This window comes from Lolium rigidum, chromosome 3 (genome assembly GCF_022539505.1).
Source record: "Lolium rigidum isolate FL_2022 chromosome 3, APGP_CSIRO_Lrig_0.1, whole genome shotgun sequence".
Classification (NCBI taxonomy): Eukaryota; Viridiplantae; Streptophyta; class Magnoliopsida; order Poales; family Poaceae; genus Lolium; species Lolium rigidum.
In genome coordinates, this window is record NC_061510.1 from 24,131,529 (window position 1) to 24,150,255 (window position 18,727).

The window sequence follows — 18,727 nt, forward strand, 5'->3', positions numbered from 1 at the left end:
TCGCAGCCAAGATGGCCCCACATGCCAAATCCTACTTGTCGCGACATGTTGGCGCGCCCGTTTCGCACCTTGAGCATAGGGGCCGGCACGGGGTTTCGGGTGCTTTTATTGGGCTCCAAGTTATAACGGCGTTTTATTGGACGCACCGGTGAGAGCCCAAAAACTACGCCGACCTCCAAAACGTTATTGGGATCGCTATTGGGGCCGCCAGTGAAGATTCTCTAACTAACTAAGTTTGCACTGTTCGCTTCATAGTAGGGCAGTTCTTACTTTCAGAATAAACGAAGTTTTCGGCATTATACTTCCTTTATGCAACTCATGTTAGCAAAAACTAAAAAATTTACTCTATACAGTTATACGAGTGGAATCTGATTGTTTGATTTCTATCTAATGAATCAAAATAAATTATATTTAATGGTTCAATTTCAATACAATCTTGTATGTACATTTTAATATTGTAAGACACAAAATTAAGGTAAAATTACACAACCTTTTCAAAATCTTGTGTGCAAGTGAAGTGCCCCAACATTGGCTCACCCCAGACCACGCCAATGAGCCAGGAACCACCATGTAACTTATTTATTCCTTGCTATTGTTGCAGCCTGCGGAAAAGTTCGTGACTTGGGGACAATGGACGGTGCAGTGCTACTTGCGTTTGCCGCGTCCATCGGTAACATGCTTCAAGGCTGGGACAATGCAAGTATTGCAGGTAAAGAGCAGCCGTTTATTTCATTTGCTTTCGTTACATCTTCGCTAGCTCGCTCGATAAGTATACTTGTTGTATAATTATCAGCACAGCCGTACGTGGAAGTTGAATTATATGGAAAATTCTGCCAAGTGGTTAAATTGTTGGCCACATGTGGTAAAGTTCGTGTGTGGGATCATCGCTTATAGGTTTCAAATAGCATGCTACGTAGTATTTCACAGTGGGACGGATTCTATATGATATGTTTGTCAATAGGCAGCCACAAAGGTGCGGGTGTATTGTTTATATTTCCTAGAGGTCTTTGTTGATATGTACTACATGCTAGGATTTGATGAAAAAAAGGGTCAATACCTATCATATTTGCGAGCCCATTTAGCAAACTTCAGCGTTAACATTGCAAGTTTGAGCATTAACATGTACAACATTATGTGGGTTATTCCCATGAAGCACCAACAATACATCTTTGATATATACTTGATTTGATTTGCCACGTAATCTAAAATATGCCACGAGTTCATAACTTGGAGCTTTTTCTTCATAGTCCCTCCTTCCCTAGGATGTATATAGTTTTTTTTGTCAAAGTCAAAATATTTTGAAGTTTGACTAACTATATAGAAAAAAAACATAAAATATCTACAATACCAAATGCACACAATATGAAAATACATTTCACAATCATTCTAATAATATTGGTTTGGGATTATAAATGTTGATATCTTTTTTCTATATATAGTTGTCAGACTTTAAGAAGTTTGATTTTGATCAAAAACTATATGCATCCTATTTTGTGAAGGGGGGATTATTATAATGTATGAATCTATATATATTCATAGAGTAACACTTAAATGCATGATAGATATATAAATGCGTACCATTATTCACTTTTATAGTTTATTTTTTTCTAGAGGTGGACAAACTTTTGCTTTTCTGCTAAAGGGTTATAAATTATTGTGTATGATCTTACCAGGTGCTATGTTTTACATAAAAGAGGAATTTAACCTGGATAGCATGCCGATGGTCGAGGGTTGTATTATGGCAATGGCACTTTTTGGTGCCACAGTAATCACAACACTCTCTGGATTGTTATCCGACAAATTTGGCAGGTGGGCAATGCTACTTACCTCGGCAGTATTGTCCCTTGTTAGTGCATTGTTGGTCATATTTTGGTCTCAGCATGTGTACATGCTGCTCTTCGCGAGGCTTATTCAGGGATTTAGTATTGGTTTGGCAGTCACTCTTGTACCATTGTATATCGCTGAGACTGCCCCTTCTGATATAAGAGGGAAATTAAGCACGTTTCCCCAATTGAGTGGTTCAGCTGGTATGTTCTTATCATACTGCATGGTGTTTTGGATGTCTATGCTGCCAAATATTAGTTGGAGATTCATGCTTGGGATACAATTGATACCTTCAGTTATATACTCCTTATTGGTTATCTTCTATCTACCGGAGACACCAAGCTGGCTTGTGAGCCAAGGGAGGGTGTATGAAGCGAAGAAAGTTTTGCAAAGACTAAGAAAAGAAGAAGATGTCTCAGGTACATTTTAGCATTAATTGCTTGGTTTCAAGTCATACTTTTCCATTGTCTTCATATTATAATAAAACATTTTTATAGTACTGAATATTGATATACGGATTTTACTGTAGGTGAAATGGCTAGTCTTTTGGAGGGCACGAGAGTTGGTCATCAGGCTCCATCCATGGAGGAGTACCTAATTGGCACAAATGAAAAATTGTTAAATAATAAATTGGTACCCGCTGAAGAAATGATAAAATTATATGGACTCCCAGAAGAAGTGCATTGTGTTGCCTATCCACTTAAGAGACAAAACACAGAAGATATAGTCATTGGTCATTCTACCAGTCATGGAGCATCATTCTATGATCCGATTGTCAGCATTACTAGGTCCTTTCACGAGAGTTTCATTGAGGTAATATAAGATTTAACATATTTTTAATAGGCTCTTCAATCATAATCCGATATCATGTTTCTTGCTTTTCAAATTCCAATCTATATGTACATATATGCTCGACAATATTGTTTTTACTGCATTCTATTATCTTTTCTAGAATGAATTGTAATACCTTAGTTCCAATGAATAAGCCTCTTTTTGCAAGTCAAACTACGTTATGGGTGACCAAGATTTTAGAAAAAATCATTAATATGTACTACGATCTAAAATCAGCACCATTACATATATTTCATAGTTCTTTATAGCTTTTTTTTATAGTTTTTTCTATAAGGAACTATATAATATCATAGTTCTTTCATGATGTATTTCTATAGTTTTTTCATGATGTATTTCATGATGATATAATATCATAGTTCTTTATAGTTTTTTCTAAAAGTTTTGGCAAACTTTGCTTAGTTTGACTTTTTAAAAGCCTTATTAATTGCAGAGGGAATATTATATTAAATCATGCTATAGATATTCATAGTCATTTAATTTTCTTCAAATGATGTGGTGCACGAACTTTTTTATCAAGTTGATATTTTCTAGTTTCTCCTTTTAATCCATTATTCCCTCTTAATACACTGTCGTTTTCTTATACTAGGATGCACACAACATATTCAACGAAGTAAAAGAACATGGTCCAGTTGAAAGGGATGAGGAGAATCAGGACGATCCCAAAGAGCATGATCTGGAACACCAGAGAGATGATGTGGACGATGTTGGTGAGAATGACCAACTTATTCAGTCAAAACCCAAAATAAATGGTTTGCTAGCAGGCGGCAAAAGTGGTTACATTGGTGGGAGGTGGAAATTGGCTTGGAAAACGTCATCAGAATACTGTTTGGATGGGCATATGGATAGCGGCATGGAACGATTATATCTACATGAAGAAGGTGTACCAATATCTGAAAATGTCTTGTTAATAGATGTTCCAGCAAGTGGGGATTTGATAAAAGCAACTGCATTGGTCAACAAATCTGTTTTTCATAAGGACCAGACTGGAAATAACAATATTGATTTATGTTCACACGAGAAAGGTTTGAAAAGTACAAAATGGAATGATCTATTGGAGCCTGGTGTAAAACGTGCATTAGTCTTGGGTGTTGGGATACAAATACTCCAACAGGTACGTTTCTTTTTCTTAGAACAAGGACTAGGCGACTATAAATTTCTCTTTTAACATAATTACTTGGCATTCAAATATTTCATCTCATTCTGTTTTATGCCACTCAAATTTTTACGTGTACACTTTATCTCCTAGTTTGACACTTTGCATAACTAAGATAAGACAATAACCAAAGAGCGCATCGATTCAGACCATTCGTTTCATATGTTATCTCGTTAAGCACATAAGGTTTTCACCAAAACCAAATAATGCAAGTTTCTATTTTATTTATTTATTTTGTTGAACCTATGTTACATGAAAAATCTATAATATTTAATTATGTTAACAATTTTGCAGTTTGCTGGTATCAATGGTATTCTCTATTACACCCCTCAGATACTTGAGCAAGCTGGTGTTGGAGTTCTTCTATCAAAGTTTGGCATTAACCCTTCTTCTGTGTCTATTTTGATGAGCGCCATTACAACTTTGTTAATGCTTCCCTTTATATGCATTGCCATGTGGCTTATGGATCGCAAAGGAAGAAGGTATACTCAATATCCTTAAGATTCTAATAATTATCTCCCAATTTACTGCTTTTTCCAAATTTGATATTGTTAAGATAAAATGAAGTGACATGTTTCATCGTCTAATGCAGACGGCTACTTATTGTCACAATACCCATCTTGGTAGTGTCACTCATTGTTTTGGTTACTGTCAACATCGTGAAATTGAGTGCTGAATTGCATGCATTGCTCTCAACAATGAGTGTTGGCATCTACTTTTGCGTCTTTGTCATGGGATTTGGTCCAATTCCTAATATTTTCTGCTCAGAGATTTTCCCCAACAAAGTCCGTGCCATATGCTTGGGCTTATGCAGCCTAACCTTTTGGATCTGTGACATCATTGTCACATACACCCTCCCTGTATTGTTGAGGTGCATCGGTCTTGCAGGTGTTTTCGGAATTTATGCCATCGTTTGTGTATTGGCATTTGTATTTGTATGCTTCAAGATGCCGGAAACAAAAGGTGTACCTATTGAGGTTATGGCGGAGCTCTTCGCATTCGATGCATCACATCCAAGTCAGCAAAAAGAAAATGTATATTCTCAAGAAGAAGATTTGTAAGAACAATGAGGATACTTAGGATTTTCTTATTGTTTGATGTATCACCACTCTTGCTGGAACATGAAATGTGTACTGCAATATTTTAATGCTATTATAATTCAAAGTTATTTGTGATATGTTTGGTTATATTATTAGTATTAAGATCTGAACTGTTATATATGCTATGCTTGGCCTTAATTATAATTAAGTTGTTCAATTTTAATTACATTGGCGTGGTGCTTGAGACGTCTTGGAGCAATGGTGAAGCCCACAACTCGCAAGCCTCTCGACAGTCTAGCACAGCACATCTGATTGACGCGATCAGTTGTGCGACTCTCCTTTCGTGCAGCTATTGTTTAGTGTTGCATCCAACGCACAGAAGAGAAAAGGTAGAGAGCATGTAAAGAAAGATGGCACCTAGACTTGTTTCAGAATAGACTTATTTTCCAGATTCCCGTACATTGGGAACAGGAGAGTATGAAATAGAAAAAGGGAGTATTGGCAGCAGACGCAAATGCACCACTAATATTGAGCATTTACCGCAAAAGGAGTCCAAATGGACCGGTTCCCCAAGAATATTTCATGATGCAAAATTTAAAGCAGTTCCAAAAAGGTTACCGTGCTTATCATGTTACATGGCCTTTTCAAATCCAAGTCTCACGAACTAGGATGATGGGTTATCATTTACCAAACACAACATCTAAGAGTATATATAGATTCAACAAAATAAAGCTTAGGTGGTCTTCAGTCTAATCACTAATGATATAAGATGACACCAGATTTGCTCATATCTCGCTAAGGTACTCTAAGAGAGACTCAACCTCTTGCCTCAGCGCAGCAATTTTCTGCTGCTGGGAAGCAATCCGGTTCTCTATATCTTGCCCACGTAGCTTCTTCTCGAAACTGTCAACCACGGTGGAATGCCTTGCCATGAGCTTATCCTGCATCTCCCTCTCCTTTGCAACCAAGTCCTCCAACTGCAGCACAACAGTAACCAAAATAGTATTGTAATCAGAAATTGCGGAAAGGTCGTCAAGATTTAGATTGCAGATTGGGCAAGACTACATCTGTTATATGCAAGACATGACAACTTAAATCTCGTAGGAGTATAAGTAGTTAATAACAAGTTTGTTTAGCAAACCTTTGGCCATATCTGATAAGACTGAGGGGACGACTGTACAGACATCAACAGTGGTTTCAGCTCTTTTGCTAATTCCTTGAACTGTGCATCAGCAGCTTTACGAGCTGCTTTGCAAGACTTAGTATCTCCTGTCCTAGACAAATCGTGCAATGAGGTCTCTAGTTTATCATGAACTGCTAAGCACTGGTCAAAGATGCCCTGAATTTGCTGGACAGTAGCTTGCACCTACACCAGAAATATGAAATAGCAATCAGAAATCAGGACTGCATAATATTACATGATCAAAAGAGAAAGGAGATGAAACTGCACAAGGATAGCACCAACTTTTTTTACGAGGAAAAAAAACATGGTTCCAGTTTAAACAAATAGCAATGACAGTCCTATAATTCCTTGAGTTGCAAGTTTAAACTGCAAAAATGTATGATTTTTCATGAATTCTCAACTAGATGATTTTCTTTGTATTGAAACAATGTGGGGTTTTCTTTATATTGCACCTGATATTCCGTTCTTTAGTCAACTGATCAACTGCCCTTACCCTTATATAGCTAGGGCTAGGCATTAAGTTAAACCAAACCGAAAAAATTTGGTGCTGAAAACTTGAGGACAGATCAGCCAGAGAAAATGCTAACCAACTTATTCTATCGACCTAGAATTCGGTTCGGTCCCTGGTTGAGACCTAGCTAACCCATAGATTATAGAGAAAGAAACAACAGGCACACATCTGAAATTGATTTGAAAATAAACAGGATGCATCACAAGATCATATATGTAAAAATCAGATTCTACGTGAAAGAACATCACGTTAAATCATTATTAAGAACTCATATAATCAGGAATCTCCAATCACAAAACGAGAAAAGCTGTCATCGCAATGCACTCAAAGGTGGCGGAAGATCACGATGCAGGCCACTGCCACTGCAACCCACACTGTGGGGAGAAGGACGGTCGACTGCAGGACACCACCGGCTGCTGGAGCATAGAGGACCATCATCTGCAGGGTACCGCAGCCCAGGATGGAGAGGAACGTTGGCTGCAGGCCACCACCACCACCCGGGACCAGGGTGGTGAGGAGCGTTCGCTGCATATCACCAGCGCCGCCGCCTGCCGGGGTGAAGGGAAGAAGTGTCGGCTGGATGACACCGCTCGCTGGAGTGGAGAATTGGAGAGGCAGCGCACTGGAGGGTAGGGTTAGGCAGGCTATGGGTGAGGAATGGGAGTGGAGGCCTAGAGGCAGAAGCGTGGAGGTACTACTGGATTTTGGGGCTGTAGCATACTGGGCGTGGAGGACGAAGGGTACCTCACAGCCTCATGGCAGTTAGAGGTGTTGGGCACAGGACTACTGAGCTGGATTACGTAGACTTTAGGTCACGTGCACACCTGTTCGGTTTTATTGGTTTCTTCGGGTAACCTAGACACATGACTGAACTAACCTAATTAACTTCAGTTCTTAAGAAATGATGACTGAATTAGTGAGTGAAATTCTTGGTTTCGGTCCATTCTGTTTCAGTCTTGTTTTTTTTATCAAGTAGTTCAGTCGTTGGTTAAAATGTCCACCCCTACTTATAGCAACCTGAGCCCTTCATTAGAGTATTATTATTACAGTTTATTTTATCTATTCCTCCATGCCTAATCACACTTCATTGTAGTTTCTCAATTCTAGACGAAAGACCAAATCCCCAGCTCTTATTCTCATACAATTGTTTAGAGAAGTGCCAGGTTACTATCTGAATCACCTTCTGACTTATTATTGGAAAAAATAACAGTTTACTAGATTTTTTCGTGGGTCCTTGATCTTATAAATTTGGAGGGGTTTGAGGATTTAAAAGAATAATACCTCATCCCATTGCAGCTTTGCCAGATAAGAAGGAGAGCTTTTAGAAATTGACATGTCAGTGTGCATGTAAGCAATACAGGCAACGAACAGGAGGAAGAAGCCAATAATCAACATCATCGGCTCTATGAATAGCGAGATGTTATTGAATTTGTAGTACACCTGCATATTGCAAAGGAATGAGCAAACAGTTAGCTAGAGATCACAAATTTGCACATTAGACACTGCTTTAGGTGTTAGTACACAAACAACTCAACGAAAGCATTGTTCAAAAACAAGCCTTTCCAATATCAGCTTTAAGTACTGGTAGGTGTGATGAGAACAAGTGCTATAATCCCTTTTAGAGATTATTCAGTTAGGCTAACAATTGACACAGCTTACTAATAATGCACCAATAAATCCAAAGACATACCTGGAAATGTAAGTTATGCTCTGGAATGACATCGGGTTTCTCCAAGACAAGCACTGGCCTCCCAGCAATATCAAGGTGTGAATACTTCACCTGCACCACACATCACTTATGTTACAACAATGAATAGGACAGGCTCCATTTTCAGTTACATATCATCCAGTGAGGAACCACCTCTTGCCGTTGGTTTGTTGGAAATGGAGCCGACACATCAATATCCTTTGAACCTTCAGGTAGAACAACCTGTTAAGAAAAGAGATACAAACAATGGTAAGAGGGAAGAAATGTAAAATTAGTCACATTACTGGAAGCGACAGCACACACAAAAATCAATAGCGATGATATAAATTATCAAGTTCTGGGAAACATGGACAGTTTCATGTTTTATCGTAAGAATGGATTTGTTTCAATACAAAAATAACAATCAAATCATTTAGACATTATGCTTACGGTCTGCAACTCTGGAATAGCAGAACCCAATAAATCAAAGGATATGTGTACAGTTTGTCATTTTACTTTACGTTTGCTCTGGTAGCTCTCTATTAGCTTTGTGTTTCAATTTTTTTTCTTTTTTCTATTGCCTGTACTTTCTGTTTTTTTCCTGTAGAACCTTCAACATCCGGTTAGTTTATTTTATTCTAATGCAAATGACACGCACTTAGCTGTGTTTGACAAAAAAAAATGGGGCAAAATTTAAAAAAGCTATGTTTTTGATGCAACTAACAGCATACCTTTACGATAAGCTTTTCTATGAGAATTTCCTCCATGGGAGAGCCAAATGTGATATTGAGAAATCTCTTTCCATCAGAAGTGAAAACAAAGTCTTGAAGAGGTAAACCATAACCGATGGTAAAGGTTGTTTGCCAACCACCAAATAAGGGAAACCTTGGTTCGATTTCCAGCTGGGTCTGCAACAAGATTTTTGGGCACGTAGAAGTATTGAGCATAATGCTATGCAATTTTGTTGGAAACATTAAACATTGAAAAATGAGATAAATATAGCAGCAGTACCTTCTTAGCATCACTCCACAAGTGTGATGTTGAAATGTTACCGATTTCATCTCTGAAATAAATAGAGTGGGCCCTTGGAGGCAATTTAGCAACAAGATGCCTAAATGATGAAACCCCTCTTACGTAAGGTCTAGACTGGTAGTCAAGCCTACAAACAGAAACATGAAATTAGTTATCTCTGGACATGACCTCTGACCTCGCCTAGAAGTAGAACTACTCGAAACACAAGTTGGAACAGAGATATGCACCTGGAGAATTCACCCTTCAGTCTGGCACCACCATGAACAACGTTGTAATGCTCCGTAATCTGTACGTTCCCCCAATGAGATATCTCTATCTCCCTTACAAGTTCCTTTGCGACTGCAAACGGGTTGTTGTTCTCAAAGTGCACAATCATGGGGTTGTAGGAGAACGGGGCAAGATCTTCGTATGGTCCATATTTCAGCTCGGAGTCCACAAGTTTAGTGTTTGCATGCTTCGTGTACGACTCAACCCTTCCACCAGGCAATCTGATACTAAGTGTCTGCACCTTAACAGGGTAAGGCGACAGGTAGTGAGAGCTATCCTGGAAGACAACAAGCTGCGAATCGGCCTGGCCGATTTCTTCCGGGAATGGCTGGAGAGAGTGCGTGAACACAGTCAGGACATCCAGGTGAAGAATCCTCCCCTTCTCCAAAGCTTTGTGCAAAGACGCCGAAAAGAATGTCAGTTCCGGAGGCGCTCCAGAAGGCTGAACAACTTCAATCGGAACAATGGTGCTCAGACCCTTCACTTTCCCCTCAGTACCGAACGCACGGATTGCTGCCAGGTTTTTTGCTTGGATGTTGGGGAAAGCAAGCAAAACGTTTGAGACGGGTTCTGACCCGGCATTTTCAACCTAAAGAGCAATCGGGGCTATGTAAGTAACAGCAGAATTCCAACATAATATATAGGGATGTAGAAAGCCCATCATATATAGGAATATCACTTGCAAGATATGCATGCGTTTCCGCACGATAGAGCAGTTCTAAATGAGTTCAACTTCAGAATTTCAGAAGTACAGATCCCCTACTACTGAATGCTGATACAGTGACAACTATAGTCTGCATAAGAATAAAAAATCAATAGGCATTTTCATATACTGGCAAAAGTTCACAGGACACCATGACTGGACATGTTTCACTCTGAATTAGATGGCAGTGACAGATTAGGAAGTGACAGTAGCGAGCGACTGCTACCATGAACTGATCAAAGACTCAAACTCGCGAAATGCAAACCCCATGAACGCACCACAGCACAGCCTGTGTTACCCAAGGCTAACGTGACAAGTTACATGAGTTACACATGCTAAACCACCGTGGCTTCGGGGGCTTAACAGGTCGCGACAGACCAACAGTGAGCTACAGCAGAACATCATACCTTGAGCGAGGTGAGGATGCGGACGATATGCGAAGTCAAATCAACCTGCACAAGGAAGAGAGAACATCCACACAACACACATACGCACACACCGTCAGATCCGAGAACACTGCAGCGGGCCAGAGATCTGGAGAACGAGGAGTGGGGAGGCCACTGACCTTCCGATCCGCCCGGGAGATGACGAGATCGGCGCGCGCGGCGGAGGCGGCGACCGTGACGAAGACGACGAGGAGGAGGAGCGCGGCGAGGCGGAGCGGCGGCGCCATGCTCGGCGGCCAGATCGCGTCGCGGCGTCGGGTGTTTTGTTTCACGGCGAGATGCTGGGGTGGACCGGAGGGTTCTGTATCTGTACTAACGTGCGTCGCTCATTTTACAGTTAGCCCCTAAAGAACATGGGAATCAACCCGCGGTCCAGCATATCAGACACTTTTGCATTTTAACCTCTCAGCTCTACCCCGCGCGCCGTCCTGGATCCTGGGCCTTGCCGGCGGCGAAAATTCCCCAGCACGACCTCCCGTGCTCAAGCCCTGCGCCGCCGCTCGCCCATCCTTGCGCCGCCGCCGCCGCATCAGCCCCGAGTTGGCCTCTCCTGGCAGCTCACCACGCGCCCCCGTAGGACTCCCTCTCCCGCGCGGCCCCTCCATGGGCGCCGAGGCGACCCAGATCGGCGCCTTCACCGCCGCGGCCGCCCACGCGCTCTGCCTCGCGGGCCTCGCCGTCGCCCACTCCCTCGCCGGCCCCAACGCGCTCGTCTCCGACCCCGCCCTCGCCCTCCGCCTCCTCGTGGTAGGATTCGGATTCGTCCCCCTCCTCACATTACCACTGCTGCTCCCTACATATCTTCTGACCGATGCTTTTCTCTAGGTCTGTGAAGCCCCACTTGTCATCGTGGTGTTCAGCTTGCTCCGGCGAGATCCCAAACACTGCTCGGTGCGTGTCAATTGTTTCTCCCTAGCATTTTCATAACGAACTTCATCGTTTCTTCAGTGATAAGGTGATTTTTGTTTCTTCTCAACTGCAGTTCCTCAAGGCGGCTGCGCGTGGATTGCTTGGCTTGCCCATAGGTTAGCTCTCCTTGCTGCAGCTTTTACTTTGATCCATCACATTTGCATGAGGCTTCTGTCTAGTGTGAAGAATATGAGTACCTATAGGATAAGACACCTTAACACTACATGTTGAATGCTTTACCAAAAGAAAAACCTCAATGCTTGATATCTGAGTCATTAGACAGTAGCCCAGTACTCACTACTACTACCTCTGTTCCATATTATGATATTTGCCTACCTAAAACGTCTTGTAATATGGGACAGATTTACTACTTAGTAGCATATGTTGATTTGCTCTTTGGAATAAGAGGCCATATGCATCAATTGATGCAGAGGCCAGAGCTGCCCCTTTTCGGAAAAAAAAAAGTACTATATGTTGATTTGCTCTTTGGAATAACAATAAGTCAAGCTGAGTTATTGAGGATCACCCCCATCTTTCTGCGGTTCATGTATTTATTCTTATTTTACACTCTTCTCTCTGCCAGGGGCACTCCTAAATGCATTTGGTGCGGTTGTTCTTGGCGCTCCTGTTGGAATCAAGTAAGTCTTGACTGGAAAGGATGTTTATGGTTGCTGTTAGTCCCCATGGTACATGCTAATTAGCAGCGATTACAAGTCACGACTAGAATAACTATGTATGTTATGTATCTGATTTCAACGGTATTCACAGGGATATTTTAATTCAAACATAAACAATACATGCCAATAATGCATTGCCTCATAGTATTTCACACTTGCAGGTTCTGGACAGCAACAATATACTGGTCGCTTCTTATGTCGCTGTTCACAGTAAGTTGCCTTTGCTCTGGTATACTAATTCAAGAGGAAGATTACCAACTGCAAAACCGGCACATGTGTTGGTCTTGTACTGGTACTTCTAGATGATTCATGATTTACCATGTGATACTTGTAGAACTAAAGGTGTGACTAGCTAAATGCATGACATTGTGACATTGCAGTTTGTTCCCGCAGCATGTGTCTTCGGAGCATCCAAAGTCAATTGGCAGAATACGCTTTCTTATTCCACGTATATTCCTGACTCCTAAATAAGTTTATGGTGTGAGGAGTTCATTTTGTATCGTCCAAGCTTACCTGATACCATACTTGATTTGTGTTTTCGCGTGCCAGTTATTTCACTTCATCTGATGCTGTGGACTACATGATCTCTGTGCCATCTCATGGAGCTGTGATAGGAGCATGGCTTGGTGCTTGGCCTATGCCCCTTGACTGGGAGAGACCTTGGCAGGTAAGGATACTGATTGTGACTCTCATGCACTATGTTGTGAGCTACTTATGCAAACAAATGAGTATTGTGATAGAACATGATCGTATGGAATTTAAAAAAAAAATAGGCAAAAGATTTGCATCATTTCATTAATTAAGGAGAAGAGTCTTGACAAGACAAAAAGAAAAAAAAGAGTGAGCGTACATGGGGACTACTCTCCCGTTATTACATAACTCAAGCACTTAGCCCCGGAGCACACCCAAAGCTTCACCTCGGTCTTTATGATGTTGAGGAGGACCAAAGGAGGGGTGGATTTGTTGCGGAAAACTCTAGCATTTCGCTCGTTCCAAATTGTCCAACTCACAAGGATGGTTAGAGATGCCAAGGCCTTTCCGGTTTGGGACGTTTGTAGTCGACATATTCTCCCACCAAGATTGAAGAGCAATATCATCCGTCCACTCGGTCGTTGCAATGGAGGCGATTCCAAGCCAATCCTTCACCATTTCCCAAAGCCTCTTTGTAAAGCGGCAATTTGACAGGAGGTGAGGCGCCGTTTCTTGTGTTTGCTTGCAAAGTTGGCAAAGGCCACAATTTGTCCGCCCTCTCTTGTCAAGACAATCCGCGGTCCAAAGTCTATTGTGAATGGCCAACCACGCAAAGAACTTCATTTTGGGGGGTGTCCAAACCCTCCAAACCAACTTGTTCATGAGAGTGGTAGTAGCACCAAAGAATTGAGCCTCGTATGTGGAGGTGATGGAGTAAATCCCGTTACTAGTGAGGTTCCACACAATCGCGACTTCCACCTCTCTTAATCTAACACCATTTAACTCCCTCCAAAGCGAGATGAACTCCGTAAGATGTCGTAGTGAGAAATTACCATCCAACTTGATCTTTGAGACCCAAGCGTTGTTTCTTGTGGCTTGCTCCACTTTCCATTTCTTCCTAGTTGAGACCCCAAAAATTAGTGGTGCGATGTCTTTGGGCTTCCTCCCGTTGAGCCATGGCGAATCCCAAAAAGGTGCTATCTTCCCATTTCCAATAGAGATTGTGGTGGAAGCATAGAAGAGGTCCATATCTACTTCATCACAAGGGTTCTCCAAACAGACCGAAAGCCTATGGGGCTCCTTCCACTCATACCAAGGCCAACGGAGCCGAAGAGCACGAGCAAACTTCTCGAGGTGGAGTATGCCAAGGCCACCCAAACAAGTTGGTCTAGCAACCGCCTCCCAATTGATCTTGCATTTTCCCCCGGTGACCTCCTTTGTGCCGGCCCAAAGAAAAGCTCTCTCCATCCTTTTCATGCTTGTGAAGCACCCCGGCGGGATGTTAAGTGGTGTGAGGTGGAAGATAGCTTGAGAGGTGAGCACGGACTTGATGAGCGTTCCGCGGCCTGCAATGTTGGATGGAATGGAAATTTTTATGCATGTTCAGTAGATACCATACATGAGTACATAGCAACTTAAAGACTAGCTCGTGCACTATATTTTCAGATCTGTCACACAAGTTGGAACTTCTGAGTTAGACCACATCCCAATGACATCTGTTTGGAATAGTTATTTTATGTATCATGCATCTTTGTTTATGATGAAGCATTCAGTAGCACATGGATGAGGCTTCCTTTTCTGAATCTTGTAGTTGACAGTCTGATCTTGTTGTTTCGACCTTGCTTTTGCAACTCATGATTTTTTTCCTCTGATCTTCCCTAGGAATGGCCAATATGTGTCACTTATGGTGCAATTGCTGGGCATTTGATTGGCATGGTACTATCGCTGATCCTGATAGTTGCTCACAGGAGAAGAGTTCGTGTCAAAGCTGACTAGCATTTTTGGATAATGAATGGCCCTCTTTTCCTTATCTTCCAGGAAAGATTTATCCAAATCATAGTGTACAGTCATCTTCTAAAAAATCTAGACTTGTTCAGTAGCTTTCCTGGTGAGGGAAGTACTTACGGCTTCCAAGTTCTTTCGTCGTTGTAACGAAAATGATTGTCATTTAGTTTTTTCTAGAGAGGAAAGAGGGTGTTTGATATATTTTCAACTTTACAATCCTAGCTAGCTTTGTTCTTTTTACTCGGTAAAATTTCCGATCCTTATTGTACCAATCAGCACATCACATATTTTCCTCCTATGTTTGCTATACATTGGACTGATCTATACAGAAACTTGTCTCATCAACGTTGCATACTGAAGGAAAATTCAGCACTGGCTTCAGATTCGAGGGCCGACGACGAGGCAGACCTCCTCCTATCCGCAGGACTTAGTCTGTGCACCGGATGTGCGACAGCCGGGTACATGTCCCTAGCCTCCATCTCGGTCATTGGCGAGGGGGGTGCGCTTGGTAGATCATCGGAGCGCTTGTTCTTGTGAAGCAGGCGCACCGGTGACGTGCCTCGGCTTGGCACCGGCGACGTGCCTCTGCTCGGCGTAGCGTCGCCGATCATCTGTTGCATCAGCATGTCCGTGTCTCGGGTCTTCTTCCTCTCCCTGGCAGTGTTCCGCCAGTTTGACAGTGCCTTGGCCGTCTGTTCGTCAAAGATGGTTCTCTTCATGTTTGAGCCCATCTGCAAGCGAGCACAGGGACACACACACATGATTAAGATTGGTGTTCCGTTTCCTTGTCCAAGAGCAGTTTTTCATGGATTCTCGTTGCCAATTCAATATACCTGTGTGACGAGTGCGTAGAGGGGAAATGTGATGTAGCTGCACATGATCTGAAGAGTTATCCCCACGACGACCTTCATGATGCTGAGTCCTATGTTCTCGTGGTAGCATTTCTTCAAGCCGGGTGTGGCCTGCGATAGAGGAGGAATTGTGTCATTTGCAAGTTGAGCAGCGAGTAGACATCGGCGCATGATGATGAGAAAGTGACAAATCGCATACCAGGGTCCACACGAAATGAGCCATCTGGAACGCATTCTGGTGGCACAAAACAGATTAATTGATGTTAGCAATGACACGTTGAACACTCCCTATTCATATGGTGTATACCCAAATATACACAGATGGTGTGGTTGTATTAAGGTTAGAACACGCATGTACCTGGAAAAGTGTCAAATGTATGAGGAAGAGGACCCAATCGGGGCGGCTGAACCAGAAGAACTTATTGCTGGGCTCCACGACAGGAGCCCCCTTGATGACGCTGGCTCGTTCCTGGATCTCTTGCGCCATCTCCATGATGATGATCTCAAGCTTGGTCCCAACCGCCAGGAGGATCTGAGGATGACATGACATGTTGGATTCAGTACGTTTGCAATATATTGGGAGGTTTGGCTAGCTGTTCCTTTCGGCAAAGGAAAAATTGGTGCTTACAACGAGGGGGACGAAAGAGATCCAGGTGAGCGTGGCGATCCCTTTGAAATCAAGGAAGAGCGTGAGGATCGCGACGAACCACAGCGGGAGGCTGCACGCACGCAGAGACGCAGCAGCCAAATGTGTCAAGATCGATCATTCCAGGCACATCAAATATTGTATGGATGCTAGGTAGCGGGCAATATATAATGTAATCCGTAGGGAGTGGAGTGTAGAGGAAGGAGGATTTTTTGAACCTGATTCCCACGACGACTTTGAAGTCGTCCTCGAGCGACCGCTTGATGTACTTGTGGAAGTCGAATTTGGTGTTGGGCGACAAATGCGCCTGCATCAAGCAAACAAAATCCATGAAATCCCTGTGCTATGAAGATAATGGCGGAGAGGAGAAGAGATGGTCTCAGTGCGTACGTTGATGAAGCCCATGCGCAAGGTGAGGTAGTCCACCTTGGTGACTGACGTGAAGAACTGCCTGAAGAAGGCAACCTGAGACCAAGACGAGATGTATGTAAATCACAAGAGGTAGGTCTGTACAGGTGAATGAGAGGGCGAGATGATGAAGAAACTCACGATCCATCTGACGCCGGTAACGCTGGAGAGGCCCATGTGGCGCTTGACGAAGGACGTCTGGTGCGTGAAACGGAACCGCGAAGGATCTACAATCCAACCAATGATATACATCAGTGAGTTCTCTACTGGGATGATGCGTGCGTGCGTTTGTAGAGGCATAATCAGGTTCAGAAAGAAAGGAAAAATATGTACAGTACCATTCGCGAACTGATACTCCAGCGATGCGGTCTCTGCCTCCCACTTCTTCCACCTTCTCATCTGCAGCAGAGGACGAGATGCCGGAGCAGATTCGTGTCAGACCATTACAATTCCCCGACGGGTGGAATCCAAAGATGGACAGGCATGCGGTTGATTGTTAGAGCGGAAAGAAAGCACTGACCTTGAGCCGGCTGAGCGCCATGGTGACGACGCTGTATGCGACGTGGAAGACGGCGAGGACGAAGATGAATATGTGGAGCTGGTGCAGGCTGCCGGCGGACATGAGCGCCACCTTGCCCTGCGCAAAACCATCAATCAGACCGGCTCCTCTGTGAGAACACTTTCCGCGCGCGGTGACTTTGCCAGATGCTCACCTGTTTCTCGCAGACGTCCTCGGCGGGGGCGGCGGCGAGGAACCGGCGGTGGCTCATCTCGGCCAGGTAGACGAGAAGCCTCCGACGGCTGCCCTTGTCGCCTTTGTCCTCATAGTCCGCCTTTGGGAGGTGGCAGGGCAGCATGACGTCGCCGGCCTCCTTGGAGATGCATATCTTGGAGATGGGGTCCTGGAAGACGGTGAGGAGCAGGGAGATGAAGCCCACCAGCATGAGCTCCGCCTTCATCTTCTCCAGCGCCTCCGCCAGGGCCTTCTTGTGCCGGTGGTGGAACCACTGCACGATGCGAGGAAGATCCAAGAGAGGGATTACATACAGCACAGGGTGAGGAGCAGGAGGTAGATTAAGTTGTGTAGTGATCGGTGACCATCGGAGTGGCTCTCCAGGGCACGTACGTGGGTGAGCTTGTGGAGCGCGTGCTCGAGGGCGACGGAGATGAGCACGAGGACGAGCACGACCACCGCCACCGCCCACGTCGGCGTGTCCGGCAGCTCGCGGCCTCCCGCCGGCGCCATGGATGGATGAGCTAGCTAGCTAGGTAGAGGAAGTAGTAGCGACGGCGGCAACCGGCCTCTTTTTTGTCCTGGGCAAACCACCGGCCACCTGAGCAGTCTTTTGAGCAGGCGAGCGAGGTACCTCGGTACTAGCTACGTGGCCGGCCGGAGCGAGCGAGGCGAAGAAAAACGCAGGTTTAGTCGTTTGTGCGTGGGCTGTGTGGCAGGCTGGTGTGGGAGAGGAGCAAGCAAGCTAGGGCGGTGTGGCACGGGGCGCTGGGGCGAGCGTGGTTTTTATCGGCGCGCATCGCCGGCGGCCGGGTCAAAGCTTGCGTGTGCGCCAAACGGCGCGCGCGCGCGCGATTATCCAGCTCCGCTCTGGTCGGGGAAAAAGTATACATTTCAACCCCTTAATTTCGGGCGATTTAAAACTTCAAGTCAAAAAAAATCCTTATCCTTTGCACCATAAATTATTGGTTCCTGGTCTAAATTGAACCTTGACACTGATTTGTAGGCCTCGAAAGCAATGATCCCGATCGGACCCGGTCTTTACGGAAAACTTCCCCCTCGTAAGCCTGCGTCCCCGAGTGAGGCGGCAGGGGGCCCCTCCTCCCTAGAACCCACCACCACCCTCCTCCACTTCTATCGACGCCGTTGGCGGGCGGGATCGGGCGTTGCCCGCGTGGTGCCGTTACGTCATCGACGATGGGCAGACCTTGCTTTTACACGGCGTCGGATGCTCGACTTGGAGGTGCGGCTACGAGGTGGTACAGTGCGGTGACCCAGCGTACCACTGCATGGTGTAGTACACAAGTCATTGACATAACACAAGTGAAAC

At 44.1% G+C, this 18,727-nt stretch overlaps 4 protein-coding genes across 4 annotated transcripts; 2 read left to right on the forward strand and 2 right to left on the reverse strand.

Moving 5' to 3' along the window:
* The first annotated feature begins 512 nt into the window (after window positions 1-512).
* Window positions 513-4,955, forward strand: LOC124695142 (monosaccharide-sensing protein 2-like). Its single transcript, XM_047228031.1, has 6 exons — window positions 513-709; window positions 1,674-2,243; window positions 2,354-2,637; window positions 3,263-3,787; window positions 4,124-4,311; window positions 4,422-4,955. Exons 1-6 carry the CDS (start codon window positions 631-633, stop codon window positions 4,888-4,890), a joined length of 2,115 nt encoding a protein of 704 aa, XP_047083987.1. The 5' UTR covers window positions 513-630; the 3' UTR covers window positions 4,891-4,955.
* A 507-nt stretch (window positions 4,956-5,462) lies between these two features.
* On the reverse strand, window positions 5,463-10,925 carry LOC124701294 (dolichyl-diphosphooligosaccharide--protein glycosyltransferase subunit 1A). The gene is made up of 10 exons (XM_047233344.1): window positions 10,818-10,925; window positions 10,660-10,704; window positions 9,510-10,138; window positions 9,262-9,409; window positions 8,982-9,158; window positions 8,425-8,493; window positions 8,254-8,343; window positions 7,845-8,003; window positions 6,011-6,235; window positions 5,463-5,846 (listed from the first exon to the last, which is right to left on the reverse strand). Exons 1-10 carry the CDS (start codon window positions 10,923-10,925, stop codon window positions 5,655-5,657), a joined length of 1,842 nt encoding a protein of 613 aa, XP_047089300.1. The 3' UTR covers window positions 5,463-5,654.
* A 376-nt stretch (window positions 10,926-11,301) lies between these two features.
* LOC124701296 (phosphatidylinositol-glycan biosynthesis class F protein-like) lies at window positions 11,302-15,098 on the forward strand. The gene is made up of 8 exons (XM_047233346.1): window positions 11,302-11,445; window positions 11,524-11,589; window positions 11,681-11,723; window positions 12,191-12,245; window positions 12,446-12,494; window positions 12,665-12,732; window positions 12,834-12,951; window positions 14,637-15,098. Exons 1-8 carry the CDS (start codon window positions 11,302-11,304, stop codon window positions 14,748-14,750), a joined length of 657 nt encoding a protein of 218 aa, XP_047089302.1. The 3' UTR covers window positions 14,751-15,098.
* On the reverse strand, window positions 14,904-18,010 carry LOC124701295 (protein MLO-like). Its single transcript, XM_047233345.1, has 12 exons — window positions 17,791-18,010; window positions 17,378-17,671; window positions 17,185-17,301; window positions 17,003-17,063; window positions 16,806-16,891; window positions 16,647-16,721; window positions 16,475-16,563; window positions 16,239-16,329; window positions 15,969-16,142; window positions 15,810-15,845; window positions 15,593-15,721; window positions 14,904-15,490 (listed from the first exon to the last, which is right to left on the reverse strand). The coding sequence occupies exons 1-12, from the start codon at window positions 17,908-17,910 to the stop codon at window positions 15,101-15,103; spliced, it is 1,662 nt and encodes a 553-aa protein (XP_047089301.1). The 5' UTR covers window positions 17,911-18,010; the 3' UTR covers window positions 14,904-15,100.
* Between the last annotated feature and the right edge of the window lie 717 nt (window positions 18,011-18,727).

Bases quoted from the DNA above. Each gene is read 5' to 3' on its own strand.
- LOC124695142 (XM_047228031.1), top strand. From the start codon at position 631: ATGGACGGTGCAGTGCTACTTGCGTTTGCCGCGTCCATCGGTAACATG. The intron at 710-1,673 runs GTAAAGAGCAGC...TGATCTTACCAG, and splicing joins GGACAATGCAAGTATTGCAG to GTGCTATGTTTTACATAAAA. The intron at 2,244-2,353 runs GTACATTTTAGC...ATTTTACTGTAG, and splicing joins AAAAGAAGAAGATGTCTCAG to GTGAAATGGCTAGTCTTTTG.
- LOC124701296 (XM_047233346.1), top strand. From the start codon at position 11,302: ATGGGCGCCGAGGCGACCCAGATCGGCGCCTTCACCGCCGCGGCCGCC. The intron at 11,724-12,190 runs GTTAGCTCTCCT...TCTCTCTGCCAG, and splicing joins ATTGCTTGGCTTGCCCATAG to GGGCACTCCTAAATGCATTT. The intron at 12,246-12,445 runs GTAAGTCTTGAC...TCACACTTGCAG, and splicing joins GGCGCTCCTGTTGGAATCAA to GTTCTGGACAGCAACAATAT.
- LOC124701294 (XM_047233344.1), bottom strand. From the start codon at position 10,925: ATGGCGCCGCCGCTCCGCCTCGCCGCGCTCCTCCTCCTCGTCGTCTTC. The intron at 10,705-10,817 runs GTCAGTGGCCTC...TTCCTTGTGCAG, and splicing joins TCTCCCGGGCGGATCGGAAG to GTTGATTTGACTTCGCATAT. The intron at 8,004-8,253 runs GTATGTCTTTGG...TGCAATATGCAG, and splicing joins AGCATAACTTACATTTCCAG to GTGTACTACAAATTCAATAA.
- LOC124701295 (XM_047233345.1), bottom strand. From the start codon at position 17,910: ATGGCGCCGGCGGGAGGCCGCGAGCTGCCGGACACGCCGACGTGGGCG. The intron at 16,564-16,646 runs GTACGCACTGAG...TGCTTGATGCAG, and splicing joins TGCGCATGGGCTTCATCAAC to GCGCATTTGTCGCCCAACAC. The intron at 15,722-15,809 runs GTATGCGATTTG...CCTCTATCGCAG, and splicing joins CTCATTTCGTGTGGACCCTG to GCCACACCCGGCTTGAAGAA.